The following is a 19,999-nucleotide window of genomic DNA, read 5'->3' as shown; positions in this document are numbered from 1 at the left end:
CCAAGCACTGAGGATGTCACCTAAACAGGGGACGCAATGTCTGCAACACAAATTCCCAGCTCGGCGAACAGAACCACAGCAACGAGCACCCGAGCTACAAATCTTTTCACAAACTTTGATCTTTAACCTTATCTGCCAATGCTATCTCAGATCCCCTCTTAGCCGTACTAATTTCTCTTGAAGAATGCCCTTACATTCTTTATATTGTTTAAGAAATTCAATTGAACCAAGTTATCTATATCTAAAACATGATTCTCTTTTATTTTTGACTAGAACCTCAATATCTTTATTCATCCATTGTTCCTTAATCTTACCAGCCTTACCTTTCACTCCAACAGGATCAAAATGCCTCTGAACTCTTGAATGCCTCTCATTTGTCAGATGTCCTTTTACCTGCAAACAGTCTACTCCAATCAGCCTCCTGAAAGTTTTTGTTTCATACCATTAAAATTTGCCTTACTCCAGTTAAAAGCTTTAACTTTTATGGCAAGCTTGTCCATGACAATGTGACAACTCTCCTCAGGACCCTACCATGACTGTGAAGTTGATTTTATGACTACTAGGTGAGAAAGTTTGAAACCTAAATCTAATAGAATGCTTGAAATCGGGGGGAAAAAAAAACAAGATGCGAATTCTCAGATGTCTGTAGATAGAAACATTAAATGTTTCAGGTTGCGCACCCTTTATCAGATTACTCCAACTGAATTTTTTCAGGGCTACAATCAAACCACAATGAGAAAAGAAGTTAGATTTGGAAACTACACTGTGCAGTTTATGCAGGTCAATGTAGATTTATGTGGAACTTGCCTAGTTTTGGTAAATACAGTTGAAAAGAATGAAGGATTAAAAGAATAAATGACTTACTGGTTAAGTGAGCTTTAATTTTTCACATTTGAAAGTGTATGACAATAATCAGATCAGTGCTAAAAGTTGATTTACTGAAATGTGTTGTTAGTAGTTAAGTGTTGTACATCCCTTTTGTTAATCAAAGGTGTTCTTATCAATAAGATTTAGAGTATCAACAAATAAAGAATGGAAAGGGGTCAGAAGTTGGTTTTGGTATGTAGAAGCATCATATGTTGACTTGAAGAGTACATATGTTTGCACTTCTCTGCTGTTCCAACTATTGATGGGCCCAGTTGTGAGGAAAGTGACTTATCAGCTCAATGACCCTTGGGTTTGTTGTATAGCAGATCAGCTTCCGGCTGCTTTGTCATTCCATCACTAGGGCCACCTGAACTTCAGCTTCTCGGATCATCTGACTTCCAGAGCGGAGTTGAAGTTTGAGAAGCTAGCTCATCCAGTACTCAAGATCTGGAGTTATGCCACGTATGTATTTTAGACTTAGCATCTCATGTAGCAGCAATGGTTCTGCACTGACAGGCTACTGGAAAAGAAATTGTTTGCTGTATCTGATATCAATATATGACATCTATTGGGTGGGATTTGGTTTGGACCAGGATGGAGTTGTTTTAATCAAGGTTTTGCATAGAGATACAGTTGAGAAAAGCTCTCTAGAAATTGAAACTTGTCAAATTTCATCCCACCTGTCTGCACCTCAGACAAATGTCAACAAAAGTGGCAATGAATCCAGCATAGGAAAGTTATTTGATAAGCTATCCATCAACAATCAATAGGTTGATACCCAAGTGCAAACTTACAAGGTCAAGCGTTTGATATTGGCTACTGATATTTTTGAAATTTAAAAGCAAGACTCTAATTACTGCACTTTGGTGAAGGAAGATCTGTTATCTTTATTTGGTTTGGTCCACACATGATTCCATATCATTTGTCATGTGGTTAAGTTTTAACCTCCATCTGAAATGGCCAAGCAAGCCACTCAGTTGTATTGTAGCGATTCAAGGCTACAGCCACGAGGGATGAGCAAGAAATGTTGGCTGAACCAGCAATGCCCACATCCCATAAATGAATAAATAAAAAGAATAGATTAATTCTGATTCAACAAATGTCTAATGAAAGTAGCCATTTTACACCAGGAGAGGGGTGAAGGTCGAGAAAAGTATGAGGTACATAAAGGTGGAAAACAGTAGTGGTAAAATACCAATGTGATTATGATGTGAGGAAAGAGAAGTAGCAATAAAACAAATGAAAAACAAAATAAGGCATTTACAGCTGCCTGGACCCTCAAGAGCCATAATTAGTACCTGCTGTCTGATGAAATGGAACTGCAGTTGAAATTATTGATCTCAATATCAAGTAATGATGAAAATCCAGGATTTGAAAGTGACTGTTACCTGGTGTATGATCAGGTGACTTGACCACCTAGGCATTACTGTTGTGTGAATACGAAAATACTAATGCAGGAGGTTGATGCAAAATGATATGGCAATAATTACAATATCCTAAGGTGCTCCACAAGACTGATCGGACAAAAGTGTAGCTGAAGACAAATGAGGTTTTGTTATAGGTGATTAAGAGCTGGATTTTGAGCATATCAAAAGAAAATAGAGAAGCAGACATATTTAAGGAGGTAAATGGGGCTGAGACAGTTGATAGGGTGTACAGATCTTCAGAGTTAGAAGAAGAATGCATAGGTTTTCGTGAGTTGTATGACTTGAGAGTGTTTAAACTAGAGGGGTGAGACCATGCAGGGATTGCAACAGAAGTGTGGGAACTTCAAAATCAAAGCCAGTGTAGATCAGCAAGTACAGGAGTAATATGTGCATGGATCTTAGAGTTATGATAGAAAAGTCCGACAGAACCTCAATATATGGTTTTAAAATAAAAATTACTTCAGCACCAACTTCAGTTCCTCAAACTTTTCCACTTGAGATAACTAAGCATACAGACTATTTATACATTAGTGGAGTTATACAACATGGAAACAGATCCTTTGGTCCTAATAGTCCATGCCGACTATATTCCTAAACTAGACCCACCTGCCTGTGTTTGACCTATATTTCTCCAAACCTTTCCATTCATGTACTTATCCAAATGTCTTTTAAATGTTGAAACTGTACCTGCGTTCACTACTTCCTCTGGCAGCGCATACCCCACACTAACCAGTCTGTGTTTTTAAAAAAAAGTTGCCCCTTATGTCATTTTTAAATCTTTCTCCTCTTACCTTAAAAAATGCCCCCTAGTTTTGAACTTGCCCGCCTTAGAGAAATGACCTTTGCTGTTCACCTTATCCATGCCCCTCGTGATTTTATAAACCTCCATAAGGTCACCCTTCAATCTCCTACATTCCAGTTTTACCAAAATGCAATATCTCACATTTGCCCAAATTAAAGTTTGGCCGAAGGCCCTGTTTCCATACTGTAGGTAATCTAATCTGTAATCTAATCTAAACTCCATCTGCAACCCCTCTGCCCATTGACCCAATTGATCAAAATCTCTTTGGAATCTTGGATAACCCTCTTCACTGTCCACTATACCACCAATTTTGCTGTCATCTGCAAACTTACTAACCATACCTGTTTTCTTATCCAAATAATTTGTATAAATGAAGTGCAAACTGTTCATCTCAATCTTGAAAATCTCATTCATTTAAATTGTGTATGCTTGGTTGTGATTTCCTCATCAGTGGAAGTGGGTTAGCCTGTTTAATCCCTTTATTATTTTAAGTACGTCAATTAAACACCCCTTCAACCATTCAAACTCAACTCAAATACAAGTAAAGTTTATGATACCTGTCTCCACAAAGTAAGCCTTTAGACTCTCAGCTTGTGGTGAACCTTGTAGGGCTAAAACATCTTTCCTGTGCTCAACGTGAAAACCAAACATAGTACTAAACAAAACAAACTGAAGGTGATGGAAATCAGAATCAAAGATTTCTGGACAATCTCAGCATCTATGGAGAAAAAGCAGGGTTAACATTTGAGTTCAGTGACAAAGTGTGAGGCTGGAAAAGCACAGCAGGTCAGGCAGCATTCAAGGAGTAGGAGAGTTGACGGTGAAGGGTTTATATCTGAAACATCGACTCTCCTCCTCTGATGCTACCTGATCTGCTGTGCTTTTTCAGCTCCACACCTTTCGACTCTGACTCTCCAGCATCTGCAGTCCTCACTTCTCCTACTTGAGACCAGTGATCCTTCTTCAGAACATGAACTAAAGATGTAGTTTGAGCAAGAATTGTTACAACTGAAGCTTCATTTCCCTATGTTACTGTGACTTAATTCCATCCATAGTGTTTCCCTGTCTCGTCATTGAAATCCCTCAAGTTTTCTGTTGTAATTGCTGACCTTAGACATTAACAAACTGGTTACTGCTAGGCATGACATTTCACCAGTTTATTAAGATTGCAATTGCTTGAAATTTTTCTTCTGAATGCGCTTGGTTTGATAAAAATAACTTTACTCTGCTATAATTAGAACAGCATAAGACATTTTTATAAATTTTAGTTTACATTGAACGTAAAGCATTCAGAATGGAATTAGCATGTCAATTTTTGTTTCCAAATGAACTTTGCTTTAAGAATAGATACTGATTTGAAAATTACATTGTATGTTTAGTCACCTTTTGTGAAGATGAGATATACGAATCTAGTTGTGCCAGCTTAGTAAGCATTGGGCTTCACTGGCTGCACCAGAATTTATTGCCATCCCTAACTGCCCCAGAGAAAGGAAAAAGTGAGGACTGCAGATGCTGGAGATCAGAGCTGAAAATGTGTTGCTGGAAAAGCGCAGCAGGTCAGGCAGAATCCAAGGAGCAGGAGAATCGACGTTTCGGGCATGAGCCCGAATGGGCAAGGTACTAAATGGGCAAGCCTTTCCTGAAGAAGGCCTCAGCCCGAAACGTCGATTCTCCTGCTCCTTGGATGCTGCCTGACCTGCTGCGCTTTTCCAGCAACACATTTTCTGCCCCAGAGAAAGTCATGGTACTTTGAACCTCTGCAGTCCATGTGGTGTTGGTGAACCAACAGTGCTGTTCGTAAGTGAGTTCCAGGATTTTGACCCAGCAACAGTGAAAAGCAATGTCAAGTTAGTTCCACGTCAGGAATTTGTGGGGCTTGATGGGGAACTTGCAGATTGTAAGGCCATTCAATTTTGAGGGACACTTTATTTTTTACTCTTGTTGGAAATAGTAATTCCTTGACACTTGTGTGGAATGAATGTTGCTTCCCACTTTTTTCAACCTAAACCTCTGCATGTTGTGCAGCTATTGCTGCATTTGGATGTGGATTGCTTCAGTAGCTGGGGAGACATAAACGGTGCTGGAAATTGTGTAATCATCAGTAGACAGTTCCACCTCTGGCCTTGTGATGGAAAGAACATCATTGATAAAACAGCTGAAGATGCTTGAGCCTTGAACACTGACCTGAAGAACTCCTTATGTGATGTCCTGTAGTTGAGAAGATTGACTTAGAACACCACAGCCACCTTTGTGCTAGGTAATGAAAATAGTAAATGCAGAATACTGTGTTATAAAATAATTTTCCAAGACAAGGTGAGTCAACAAATTTTAGTGAACTTAATTCCACTCTGTTAATACTTCCTGTGGCCTCCACGTACAATCATTCATTTGTGGTACTCACTGTACCTCTTCCAAAACGTAGGTTTTTAGGATAAGGATGAGGCAAAAAGTGAAGGAGTGTGTGTAAATCAAAGAAGCACCTCTCTGCCGAATGTGGTCATTATCTGACGCCTCTTTCTCTAGGTGGTCTTCTGCAATGAGAATCCATTTAATTCCTTAAAAGGACTTAAACTTTCAAAGCACCTTTTTAGTTTTGGGGAGAGTTTAGTGAGAAAGAGAAGATATTTAGTACCTTGCCCATTGGTGTTACCCCTTGGGCAGATTTGTTATATTTCATTACTAGCTATGTTGACCTCACTGCCTGTCAGCTATGTGGTATCTTATGCAAATCGGCTATGCTATACCATTTAATCAGCTGTGCTGCATCAGGCAGTAATGTGCTCTTCAATGCATGTGGTAATGGGCTGTGTGGCAATGGCTGAACTGAATTATGCATTGTGTGTTAACTTATGCCATTGGTTCTAATTTATTTTCTGAGGCAAGATACGTTTATAAAAATGTTTTTGGTACATGGGAAATGCTAGGCATGTTGTGTGTTTTTGACTAACAACAAAGGAATGATACTTATTTTTATGACGACTGTGTGCAACTTAGAAGAACTTGAGGATCGTGGTGTGCCTGGGACTTTGAACCTGTTGTCCTTTTTAATAGTGTGCTGTTGAAGTAACCATGGTGAGTTGACAGTGCACACTGCAAATAGTATGTCCTACAATAATGTGACAGCAACTGAGAAAATGGGCTATCGGGTTCAGGAGCAGAGGACCTGATCAGACAGTCTGCTTTGTGTTGGATGATATTACAGCTGTACATGTTCTTCATATTCTTGACTGGAGACTTGTTGGAGAAACTTGCAAGGTCAGGCAGTGAATCACTTGTGAGAGTATACCGCCTATGCCCTGTCGTGTAACCATAAGATTGACAGTGTCGGTCTAGTCATTATTGTTGAACTTCCGGATGTTGACGTTAACTTGGTGCTGATAACACTGTCCTCAGGAATTCCTGCAGAAATATTCTGGGACTGTGGTGATTGGTGTTTCATAGCTGCAATCATTTTCCTGTGTGTTAGTTTGGATCTGATCATTTTGGGTTTTCCCATGACCCTGTTTCTAAGATTCCTGATGCCATATTTAGTTAAATTTCATGCTTTTATAAATATAATTTTGACATTAAAGTGTTTCAATTTTGGAAACATTATTTTCGAACAACTTTTTGCCATGTTAATTTACCTATACTTCAAATAAGGTATTAGAATATTCAAGTATTTTCTTCTCTATTTTCTATCAGTGACGGGTGCTAAATGCAGGTTATAATCTTTAAATATAAAATTTGAACTTGTTGCTCCCTAAAATGACAACTATATTTAAGTGCACTTTAATACTCAATCCATTATGTTTTTGGCTTGGCTTAATTCTAACTACTGTATATGTCATTGTGTTCTGGGTTTCTGTTGGTTATGAAACTTTTCAGTGTTCATTTAGCTCCACGGAATGCTGTAACTATTTTCCACCGAGTATCCACCATTTGCAATTGTACCTGAAGCTCTAAAATCAATTAACAACTAGGCATGAGCTACATATCAAAAATTCTTTTTTTAAATTGGTAAGCAGAAATTAGTAGCAACTGATTGTAGTTGAGGAACAGGATCAGGGTCAAAGCGCAAGTGGCTAAAATCAGATTTTTTAAATAGCAAGGGATAAGTTTGCAAAAGACCATGGAAATAAAACTTTCATTGTGCACCACTGATTCTGCATATTGAAATCTAAAGTAAATGCAAAAACTCAAACCGTATTATCCTGTACAGACGACAACAGTGCCATGTGAGAATTGGATAGAATTTAGATCGGTGAAGATAAGAGTTCCCTGGTTTCAGCCCTGACACGTGACTATTCTTTAAATGACTACAGTATTTCACAGCGGGGAGGGGAGGTTGCATTAAAGATACCATAGTGGTATATGTAGTTAGTAAAAAATGACAAAAATATTTGTGTGATACAGTACTCTAAGTTAGTGTGCACATTTTCTCCACCATATGTACCGAAAGTTAGGTACAGTATGGCCTCCCAATGGGTTGGCCTAACTTTGTTTTCACTCCTTTCCTGTGCTGATACGATTGTTTTCTTTGATTAAAGAGCAATGTATCCTGTTGAAAATTGTATTTTGTTTGCTTTTGCTTCTTATTCCTCCTTTTCCTTTTACTGTATTTTTGTTCATAGGTGTTGATTTTAAAATCAAAACAATAGAACTAAGAGGGAAGAAAATTAGATTACAAATCTGGTAAGTGACCTACGCGTTTCCAGCCATTGACTCGTTCATATTCCTCTTCCATTACTCCTCATTGAAGATTCTCTTACATTCTCATTCTTGGTATCAGCTGGTTTTCCACTCCTGATGACAGCCTGTGCAGTAATATATTGGGGCAATATATTATCTGAAACACCCTGAAAAATGTTTGAAATCAATTGGAGTATCACCAATTTTAAAATTGATTGAAGATGAATTTCTACTTGACTTCTAACTGTAATAGGTTGCTTCTGTAACTATAGTAAATTTGTTGTTTGATGGTCAACCTAGATTGTCAAACTGAGATTTGATTTCCACCTCCTTCAATATTCTGCTTTATCTGGACATATTTAGAAGTTTTTTTTTTAGAAACAAGGCAACAAACTCTCAAATGTATCTTGGACAGGCTGCTGTGTTTGGTTGACATTCTTGTCATTCCTTAGTCTGTGACCTCAGCAGTTATTTCAGCCTCAGTCTCTAGAGTGGGTGCCTTGGTTTCAAGTCACCTTGATTGCATCTCTAATTGGCCGCTGTGAGACCAAACCTGTAAACTGTCCCTTGTTTTATCGCAACTTGCTTTTTGTAGCTAAAAGTATGCTTTCTGTTCATTTGCTTTCTGTTTGTGAAGCACATGGTATTGTAAGTAGAAGTCATGAATATGCGAAACTGCCAGTTCTTAAAATGTAAAATAATCTGTGCTCGTACCACTTCTTCCTGTTAATTCAGGTAATATCTTTATTCCTTGTATTGATCTGTAGCCTACTTAAAAGTTGCATCATTCAAATGATCATATAACCCAATTTTTGTGAACAAAGAATTCCCTCTTTGTCGGGGTAAACAGTATTCAGAAGTTAAATATTTATAAACAGTAGAAAATAAGAACTGTCTGTCTGTCTCTGAAGTGTATAAACCACCTGTTCCAACGTTGAGTGTTTTACCAAATTTTCTTTGACCTTGTGTAACTCAAAGTATCCAATAAACCTGCAGGACTGCTGCTGCTTTGTGCACTAATATGTGGTACGTAGGATTCCATTTTTCCCTATTGGCATCTGGCATCATACCGCCCTATCAGTGAGAATGAGTAATACAAATATTCTGGCAGATAAAATCATCTGTGTGACACATGGTATGTTGTCAGTTGTCTTTGTTGTCATGATCTCTTTTGATGTTATAAAAAGCTTACTAACACTCTGTAATCACCCCTACCCCTCATACTTCCCAGCGAGACCATGGCTTCAGATTGCTGCGTCACTGTGAGATACCTTATTTATCCATAGTCTCCAGTTAACAGTAGTCTAATTTCTAACTGTCTATGTGTTCTCATCCCTCATCTGTGTGACTCTTAAGATCTGGCTGCAAGAGGCTGGCAAATAATAGCACTATATCTACAGGAGCGTATGGAGGTAAAATGTACTACTTTATTACTTGATAATACTGACCACTTGTGTTTATCCTTCTACCCCATCCAGGTCAAAATAAGGTCCCTGAAATTAATAAATTTATTTGGATTTTTCAGTTGTCAACCTAAACAAAACTAATTGAGCAACATTGGAGCTCCTTTTCTGGCAGTCTGTTTTTTTGTCTAATCAACCTATTCAGAGGTGTTACTGCACACTTCTGGAGCAGGTGGGCAATGAACCTAGGCCTCCAGGTCCAGGGGTAGGTACACTACACTGCCATTATTAAAGTTGAACAGTATGAGCCAACAGTTTTGCAATGATTCATTTAAAGAAAATGTGTCGCTAATAATCTGCAGCAATGTTTTATATATTCTTCAAGCTCTTAACAAACTGGCATTGAGCAACTACTACACATCTGTTTAAAGTATTGTTCTTTCCAAATTATTTTAATAAAGCAGAAGTCTTGTGGACCTTAATTGTGAGAAGATTGCAAGACCCTTTGTGTTGACGAGTTCTCAACGAGTGACATGACTGCAGAGCTCAAATTCAAATGTTTTGATGAGGGTGGTGGCAGATAGAAATGAACCAACTGGATAATGTAGCCAGAATGGATGTTCTGCTTTGACGTACTTGACTGTAAATTGTTTTGATTTTTTAAATCACTTTTTCTTCAGGGATACTGCAGGGCAGGAGAGGTTCAACAGTATTACTTCAGCATATTACAGGAGTGCCAAGGGAATTGTCTTAGTGTATGACATTACTAAAAAAGAAACTTTTGAAGATGTACCAAAATGGATGAAAATGATTGACAAGGTAATGAAGATGTTGTTACGCACATTCTTCATAGTGTTCATCTAAATTTTATAAATGGTGAAAAGTGGTTTAAGATGCTTCAATTTTTAATTTTTTTAATGTAAGTATTTAATTTATTTTTAACTATCCAATAGTCATTCCAGATACATTGTAACATTTCAAGACCTATATATCCCAAACTGTCAGTAATATTTTCCTTTGATTTAATTGGTATTGAAGGAAAAATAACAGGGCAGAGTGTTACTTAAGTCTGGATTGGCAAAAAATTCTTCCTTTACAAGTGGACGACTGAAGTTGAGTATTTAGTTGCATCTTCACCAATGTTTTTATGATGTAACCATAGTTGCATTTGCACAGTGCAGTGGGTAATATTTGCTGCCTAATGTAATGCCTCTTTTTATAACACAATGACTGGTGCAGTACTCACCCGCACTGTCATAACCATAGAAGATTTCTAAATTAAGGACACTGCTGACCATTCTCAAAGAAGGAAGGCTTGTGTGTGATTTTTGACATATGATTTGGCTATGAGGAAATGGTCTGCAATTTGGAGCTCTCAATTTTCATATCCCAAGCAATCTGCAGTAAACCTGCAGATTGGCGGTTTCACAATCATTATTACAAGAGAGGGAGCAGCAAATGATTCAAGTTCAAGTGCAAAAAGTCTAAACGTTTTTGAAAGAATGTCAGAAAGTTGTTAGCATACTGCTATATTACTTACAAAACGGAAATTATAGTTTGCACAATACCAAGCCATCCCTTTTCCATTTTCTTCAATTCTCCACCCAACCTTCATTGTATTGCAGAAACATCCTAAGTTTTAACCCATAATAACCACCATTATAAGCCAAATGAAATTGATGCTAGTTTAGTAGTAATTGGCAGTTTTATATGCCAAACTTGCAACAACAGTTTATATTTATATAGAGCCTTTAATGGAAGATCCCAAAACACTTCTCACAGGAGCATTATCAAACATTGACATTGAGCCACAAAAGGAGACAGAGGGGAGCAGGAGTTTTTGCAGTTAATTCACAGGCGCCAGAGTTTTTGATTACCTCTAATTTGCAGAGGATAGAATGTGCGAGACCAGTCAGAGCTGCATTGAAATAGTCATGCAGTTATGAATGGTTGTGGACAACCAATCAACTCACTGGAAGAAGCTCCACAAACACCCACAACCACAATGATTGGGGAGGTGAGCACACAAGTGCAATTGACGGGGCTGAAGTCAGAAATTCCAAGTGGATGATCCTCCGAATCAGATTCCAGTCTTCAGCCTAGTCAATTCAATTGACGTGGGAGCAAGAAACCACGGAAAGCAATGATACTGCATGGGCTTTTGTCTGTATGTTCCAACAGTATTGGGCTACAGAGCTAACCAGATCCCCGGGTCAAGTGGTTGAAGTGCAGATAAAAAAGAAGACAATGTGGAAAATTTCTCAGTTACGTCCTGTCTACAATAAAAAAGGACAAATCTCACCTAGCCAATTACTGCTCAGCAGTCTATTCTCACTCATCAGCAAAGTGATGAAAAGTGGCATTATTTGATAATAGTATGGTCGCTGATGCTCAGTTTGGGTACTGCCTGGCCCACTTAATTCAAACCTCATTTTGGTTTGGTCGAAACATGGGCAAATGAACAAAGTTCAAAAAGGAAGTGACAGTGACTGTCCTTAGTATCAACGTTTGACCAAGTGTGACATTAAGAAATCTAGCAAAACTGGAGTTTGAGGAGGAAAACTCCACTTATTGGAGTCATACTGAGCACAAAAGATGGTTTTGATTGTTCGAGGTTAATCTTTTCAACCACAGGATATCTCAGCAGGAGTTCCTCAGGGTAGTGTCCATGGTCCAACTATTTTCAGTTGTTTCATCAATGATCTTCTCTCCATCATAGGGGTAAAGGTGAGGATGTTCACTGTGCAGTGTTGAGTACCATTTGTGATTCCTTACATACTGAAATAATCTAAGCACAAATGGAGCAATGGACGATATCTAGGCCTGGCTGATAAGTGGCAAGTTCCATTTCTGCCACGCAAGTGTCAGATAATGGTCACTTCCAACAAGAGAGAATCTAACTATCGTCCCTTTACATTCAGTGGTCTTGCCATCACTGAATTCCCCCACTTTCAACATCATGAAGGTTATCATTGACCAGAAATTGAAATTGGCCAGCTATTGTAAATACTGTGTTGTGCCAGCAGGTCAGTAGCTATGAATTCAGCAAAGGTGACTCTAATCCTGATTCGCAAAGCCTGTCACCATCTACAAGTCAGGAGTGTGATAGAATATTTTCCACTTTCCTGGTTGAGTCCAGCTTCACCTTCATCTGAAATAGCTTGACACCATTCATGCCAAAGCCTGTTTGATTCGCATGACTTCCACAAATATTTGCACCACCACAACCAGTAGCAACAGTGTGTTCCATCTGCAGAATGTACTGCAACAATTTGACAAGACTCCTTAAAGTTTCTGAACTTCTGAACTCTACAGTCCAGAAGGGCAAGGGCTTTTGGATACATAGAAAATAAAATCACATACCACCCTGACTTTGAATCTTTTTGCCATCCCAACACAGTTGTTGGGTCAGAATCCTGGAGCTCCCTTCTTTACAATGGGTCTACCAACGCATGGATTTCAGTGGTTCAAGAAGGCAGCCCAGCACACCTTCTGAAGGGCACTTAGAGATGGGCAGTTAGTGGTGGCCCAGCTAGTGATGTCCAGAGCCCATGAATGAATAATATGACATTGCAACTCTTGCAGATTACTGAAGGTGTCCAACAAACTGTTTTGAGTCTTTCTGCCTATTCATATTACTTGTACAGTCCTCTTGTATATTGCACCACATTTGACTTTCTACAAATGTTTTGTCATACACAGTATGCTTCAGAAGATGCAGAGCTACTATTAGTGGGAAATAAGTTAGACTGTGAGGTTGATCGAGCAATCTCTCGTCAACAGGGAGAAAAGGTAAGAAATGATCTAAAAATATTACTTGCTCTTATGAAGTGTGACTTCCTAATGTAATCCTGGTTATAAAGTATCTTGTAAAGCCCTTACTCAGACTGGATCCACAAGGAGTTAATTCTAGTGCTTACCATTGTCAATGACAACAAAATTTTCAGAGACTAACATAGGGCTCAGAGATCACAGGATAATTACAGCTGAAGAAGTCTATTTGGCTTTGTTTATTTCCTATCCTTGCAGAAAGATTTATTTGTTAGATTTTCAGCTACACTTCCTGGATGTTTCTTCTGTAAATAGATTGCATTTAGTGAGAAGCATTTCTGAACTATGATCCAAAATCTACCTTCAGAATCCATGTACTCTTCTTCTATTCTTGGATTTTAATATTCTGCATCTCTTTCTTTCCATTAACTGTTTTATATATATTTTTAAACTCATTCACGGGATGTGCGCATCACTGACAATATGGTCATTTGTTGCTCATCCCTAATTAGAAATTTTGTTTCACTCCCTGTATGTCAAGTACATTTTTGGACAAAGCAGCCAAAACTGCACACAATACTCCTCTAAGTGTGGTTTCAACAAGGCCCTGTGCAGCTATAGCAAGACATCCTTACTCCTGTACTCCAATTCCCTACAATGAAGGCCAACGTATTTCTATTCCTAATTACTTGCTTTCAGTAACTGGTGTACAAGGATTTTCAGAACCTTTTTTGTCATAATTTCCTACTCAATCACCATAGTAGTCTGTAATTTTTGTTTTCCTACTGAAATGGAGAACTTTACCCTTATCTGTGTTCTACTGCTCTGCCATGCATTTGCTCACTCAATCAATCTGTCTAAATAGTCTTAAAACCTCTTTCCTTCTACTCCACAATCTCAAAACCATTAAATTTTGTGTCATCAGCAAACTTGGAAGTATTGCATTTGATTCTCTCATCCAAGTTGTTGATATCTATGTTTTGAATAGCTGAGACCCCCCCCTCATCCCCACAATCATCATCACCAACCTATTCCAATAAAGACTTTTTTAAAGCCGCCTCTGTTTCCTGTCTGATCAACAATTCTCAATTATTTGGATATGAACATACGCGATATCGTGAGAAATGGCAGGTGGAGTTTAATTTCGATAAATGCAAGATGTTGCATTTTGGGAAAGCAAATCTTAGAATTTATACACTTAATGGTAAGGTCCAAGGGAGCGATGCTCCCTTAGCTCCTTGAAAGTAGAGTTGCAGGTAGATAGAATAATGAAGGAGGCATTCAGTATGCTTTCCTTTAATGGTCAGAGCATTGAGTATAGGGGTTGGAAGGTCATGTAGCAGCTGTTCAGGATGTTGGTTAGGTTGCTTTTGGAATATTGCGTGCAATTCTGGTCTTCCTATCGGAAGGATGTTGTGAAACTTGAAAGGGTTCATGAAAGATTTACTGGGTAACCTCAATTATCCGAGCGAGGTGGGTGGGCTCTGTTTTGTTCGGATAATCGATTTATTTGGTTAATTGATTAAATGCCTTTCCTCTGTGGCTCAGGTTTTAAAGTCTGCTTCCTGTTCAGGAGACTAGCAGCAGCACACAGCGTGTGAGACCCTGTGAACCTCACCATCCGACCCCTGCGCCGCCCCCCCCCCAAACCCAGTCCAGCACTGCCCCGCCCCCAAATCCTGCATGCGTGCGCGCGCACAGCTTTTTACTGCAACTTTTTGACCGGTTCCATATTTGCCCTGTACAAGGCAATGTTGGAGAGATTATCTGGGGAAGTGGGGTGGGGGAATGGGTTAGGGTACACCTCCAAATATCTACCTGGAGTCACACACCATCCTGACTTGGAACTGTTTGAGTTTCTTCTTGTTGCTGGATCAAAATTCTGAACTCCCTAACAGCACTGTAGCAACACCACACAGGCTGCAGTAATTTTAAATAAGCAGCTTACCATCACCACCTATGGTTGGAACTTGGTAGAATTGGAGTGGAGAGATAATGCAGTTATTTTCAATTCCATTTTTCTAAAAGAGCTGCCTTAACCTGTTTGCCAGCAAAGTGAAGTAAAATTGCAGAGAAACTGTTCTGGGATTCCATCTTTTCTTTTCTTTGTTTTTGTCAGAATAGATTTGGGTGTAGAAGTGTCTTTTCTAATTAAAATGGATCTTTTGCCGCTTTTGATAATTTAAAACAAAAATAAACCTCTGGCTTTAGATGTTTTGCTAAATGTCTTTATTCTTTTTACTTCTTTAGTTTGCCCTGCAGGTAACTGGGATGCGTTTTTGTGAAGCCAGTGCAAAGGACAACTATAATGTCAATGAAATTTTTTTGAAGCTTGTGGATGACATTCTAAATAAGGCAAGCTCATTTATTTGTAGAAAAAAAATTAACATTAGGAACTGCTCTAACACTTGCAATCTTTATAAATGATTTGAAAAAATCGAATTTGTTACTTTAAAAGTTCGGAATGCTGTATTACAAATATCAACTCAAAGTGCATCAATTCCAGTATTGTCTTACAGGAATGTCATATTACATTGGTGATCCTACAAACATGAGCAACTTAAAAGAATTCACATTAAAAGCAAAATATTGTGGAATGAGAATAGAACACTACTCAGCAAGTCAAGTGACATGCTAGAGAGATGAACAGAGTTCCGGTTGATAGTCTTTCACTGAAAGAAGTTGGAAATGTAACAACAAGCAGAGGCAAGGAGATTTAGGCAATGAATGAAATTTCGGCAATGAGTGATTAGTTGCTACAAAACAAACAGTAGGAACATTGGAATAAGTAAAGAAGCAGAAATTGGATCCACAGCAGGACTGCAGGAACTTACAATCAGAGACCTATATCTTGGTTATGGGGATTAGCCGTGAATGCTGAAGAGGCAAACAATCAGAATAAAAATACATTTTGGCACAATTTTTAAAAATTAATTCATGAGGTGCGGACAACACTGGCTATGCCGGTATTTATTGCCCATCCCTAATTACCCAGAGGGCATTTGAGAGTAAACCACATTGCTGTTCATCTGGAATTGCATGCAGGCCAGACTAGGTAGGATGGCAGATTTGCTTCTGTAAAGGACATTGGTGAACTAGATGAGTTTTCTGACAATCAGCAATGGTTTCATGGTCATCATTGGATTCTTAGTCCCAGATTTTTCTTATTGAATTCCAATTCACAGTCTACCATGGCAGGATTTGAACCTGAGTACACCTAGGTCTCTGGATTAATATTCTAGCGATAATAACCCCTAGGCCATCATCTCCCAATCAGTAAACATAAAACCGTTATCTTTACAATTATACTGTCCTAACAGAAACCAAATAGTTCCTCTTTTCCAAATCTCCTTGGTTTAATGTCTACATTTGGATCCCCAGCTTTTCAATTCCATTGTCACTCCTCCCTCCACAGCTGCCTGACCTGAGTTTTTTTCAGCATTTTCTGTCTTGACTTCAGATTTTCAGCACTTTGGTAATTTGTTCTACCAATAATATAAACGCTGCCTTACTGTAATCTACAATATGGTATTGCATAAACTACAGCAATAGAAACAGTGAGGAAAAGTGGAAAGATCAAAAGACAGACAGTCATTTGTATCCTCTGGCTATGTTTCATTTCTAGAACTAACGTTTTAAAAAATGTCTTGTAACAGTTTTTAATATAAATGCTGCCAAGTTCATTTACAGTCTGTTCCAAGTGTGCAACGTCCCTGGTAACATAATAAATGAGTAGAAATTTGAAAAGGGTTGACATGCAGATTCAGATGTTTATCATAGATATATAACCATTCCAGTAACTGGAGGCACTCATCTACTACTGTGCCGATGTAGATAGACTTGAAGGTCTCAGATTCAGATTCTGGACTACCAGCTCCCATGACATCAATAGAGAACAGTTAAGAAGCTAGAAAAATGGGATAACAAAGCTATGTAAAATAATGCTTAACTTTTCTTAAAGGGCTTTTAAACTCGAGTGTAAATTATATTGAAGTTTTGAAATGGCTGTTCATATGCTAGCCAAATCAAAACATCAGTAATCTGATAAATAATCTTTTAACAAATGCGTCTGCACCTTGTGCACTCCGGATCAGAGGAGCACTCCCTATGTTGACCAGCCTGGCGCCATGAGCAGTTCCCCATGCACACTTGGTATACAGTGAATTTGCTGGCACACCTTACATGCCTTCCCCTACTGCCATGGGCTGTAGCTTACCCAAGTCTGTAAAATTGGATCAGTAGGACCCATTGTCTTTGGGCATTGCTTCATGATTTATAACGTTTGCAGTTTGTTTCACAGCTAGCTAAATGCAAAAGTCATTGTTAACCTTTGAGAAATATGCTTTGGAGATGCCAGTGTTGGACTGGGGTGTACAAAGTTTAAAAATCACACAACACCAGGTTATAGTCCAACAGGTTTATTGGGAAGCCCTAACTTTCGGAGCACTGCTCCATCAGGTGGCTGTCCTAATAAAGGAACAGCGCTCTGAAAGATGGTGCTTCCAAATGAACCCGTTGGACCATAACCTGGTGTTGTGTATTTTTAATTTTGAGAAACATTGAGTGCTTTTTGTAACGGTTGTACACCTAATTCCAAAATGCACATTTTGGAAGATTCATGGCACAAGTGGATGTTAGCCCTTGTGAGTCTAGGTGAATATCCTTAATATTTGACAATGGCCAGTATCCAAAATTGTTGCAACACGTCAGACAGTGTGCACTGTCTAATCCAAGTTGTTTATCAGTATATTCTGCAACATTAGCTGTTTACCAGCCATTGTTTGTTTCGCAAGAGTTTCCTCCTGTCATTCTTTGTCTAGCCCTATCAACAACATATTCTATTTTATCCTCTTTTGTTTATATCACTTTGCTTTAAACTTATCTCTCGTTCTGTGCTGTAACATAATGTTGAATGAGAGCTTAAAAATTAAAGTGAAATGATTAACCGCAGTTACTTTGTTTCTTATTGTACAAAATTAGTTTACATGTCTGTTTTTGTGTAAATCTTTTACCTGGATTCTCTTGTAAGTGATTGGGAAAGCTTACAGAAATATCTTTAGTTAATCTCTACTCTAATTTTCAGTTACCTGATATACCCAGACGCGAATTATCAAACAGCATTTTATCACTGCAACCGGAGCCTGAAATTCCTCCAGAACTGCCACCGCTTCGACAGAATGTCCGCTGCTGCTGACCAGTGCTTCTCTGCTCCCACTACTCTGCCATATTATGCTCGTACCCATGTCTGTGCGTTGCTGTAATACAATCAGCCTCGCCATTGTCATCGTTGCACTTTGTAGGAATGATCAGACAAGAGCTCATACTAACTTTGTCTACGTGTGAGATTTTTTAAATGGTATAGGATCAAATGACACTGTTCAGAGTAACTGCACATGTTTTTTTTAAATATCCTCTGATTCTGGCAAAGTTGATGTTTTCTATTCTAGTACTGTATTTATTGTTGGTGTGCAGTACCATGTGTTTCTAATGAGTTTGAAAGGGACAATTTCTGGTACTCTTTTTTTTCAAAAAAAAAGCAGTCCACTGAAAATGGCTGTCTAATCGCTAATGCAAGGTCGCCATTGCCCACAGTACCATAATATCAGCGTTCCCTTCTTTCCTGAATAGTGCAAGATGTGCACCTTACAGAGGAACTAATAAAGCAGATTTGGAATATATTTTAGGAGGAGCAAATCCCCTAGGTACTTTTTTGTTATTTAAATGTTGGTGCAGAGCCTGATTTATATCCTTTTTCCTCTCACCTTAAAAGGTTGGGAACTAAAAGGTAACACTAAATTGTGATTTCAGTCTTTCAGAAAATACATGAAGGAACTGTTCCCAGTGTGCTGCAAAGAATCAGTGCACAGTGACAGAAAAGGATCATGCAATTTAAACCTTCATTTACTTTGCTTCGAAGACATAACTCTATATATTGATAAGAGCAAAAATAAAATCCTTCTTTAGTCATCAAAAAGTTGACTGTTGAGAAAAGATGCTATTTGTGCTCACTTTGGAAGCACTTATGCTTAAAAAAACACTAGGGGTGGTGTGGGCTAAGATTTTAGGTGGATATTTTATAACGTATATGAAATTTCAAGTGGGCATTTTATAAAGTTGCCTTATTAAGATCAAATGTTTAAATTTTGGTCTGTTGAGAACTGTTTTGATTGTGCAAATGACTGCACCTCTCACTTACATCATAACAGTAAGCAGCACTCCCTTATAATGTTGAGTTTTAATTTCAGGTGCCAAGCACATTGTAAAATGGGTGCATTTTTACTTAAAAGAAAACCCACTTCAGACATGGCTCGTAATACGAGCAGCAAAGTAGCTTCCTTACCCAGTATTGCAGATTATTGTAGAAATATGTCAAATAAGAGTACAGTATTCATTTTGTTTATAATAATGGTCAAGGAAGTAATTTTGATAACTTATACATAATGGAACCCACAATAGGGCAGATTCACTTTACACCTGTAGGACAATTGATTCCAGATTGTGCATGAAGACAGTGCTTTACATAGAGTATGAAGTAGGTCTTCCAACCCATTAGCGCATGTGTTATTTAAAAAGTGAAGTCTGTCTCTTTTGTTGGTGTAGCTGATTTTTTTTTTGATGGATTACAGTGTAAGCATGGTATGTAAAATTGTGACCTATTAAAACTATATGCATAAACCATTGAGCTGTTAAATTTTTATTTTCTCGCCAAAGAATAGTTAATGATTGAATCCACAGATCAATGGAATGTTGCAAGTGTGTTGTTCTGCATTGACTCTTCAGCTTCATAACAGACGCAACTCTTGTCCATGTGGGGAGATGACTGGTTTTACCAGCAGTACAGATAAACACTGTTCAGGTTTCTTATTTGACTGTTTTAGAGACAGCTGCAACTTGGTGCCCCAAACTCTCAATTTTAAAGCTACCAATGTTGGGTTTGGTGATTTATAAGAATTTTATTGGTCTTAAAGATATCTTTAAGTAAATGCTGATTGTTGGCGTATATTTTATATCTTGTGAGCCTTACTTTTAACTTTTGATCGTTCTTTCCATCTGTTCCT

At 38.3% G+C, this 19,999-nt stretch overlaps 1 protein-coding gene across 1 annotated transcript in view; it reads left to right on the top strand.

Moving 5' to 3' along the window:
* The window catches only part of rab12 (RAB12, member RAS oncogene family), a 376,582-nt gene extending 356,962 nt beyond the window's left edge, over positions 1-19,620 (top strand). The window contains exons 2-6 of the mRNA XM_043687779.1: positions 7,710-7,770; positions 9,851-9,989; positions 12,873-12,962; positions 15,192-15,296; positions 18,025-19,620. Coding sequence (XP_043543714.1) covers positions 7,710-7,770; positions 9,851-9,989; positions 12,873-12,962; positions 15,192-15,296; positions 18,025-18,135 — 506 coding nt within the window. The 3' untranslated portion in view covers positions 18,136-19,620. The remainder of the gene's footprint in view (positions 1-7,709; positions 7,771-9,850; positions 9,990-12,872; positions 12,963-15,191; positions 15,297-18,024) is intronic.
* Positions 19,621-19,999: the final 379 nt, after the last annotated feature.

This window comes from Chiloscyllium plagiosum, chromosome 4 (genome assembly GCF_004010195.1).
Source record: "Chiloscyllium plagiosum isolate BGI_BamShark_2017 chromosome 4, ASM401019v2, whole genome shotgun sequence".
Taxonomy (NCBI): Eukaryota; Metazoa; Chordata; class Chondrichthyes; order Orectolobiformes; family Hemiscylliidae; genus Chiloscyllium; species Chiloscyllium plagiosum.
This window is presented reverse-complemented; position numbering and strand designations above follow the sequence as displayed.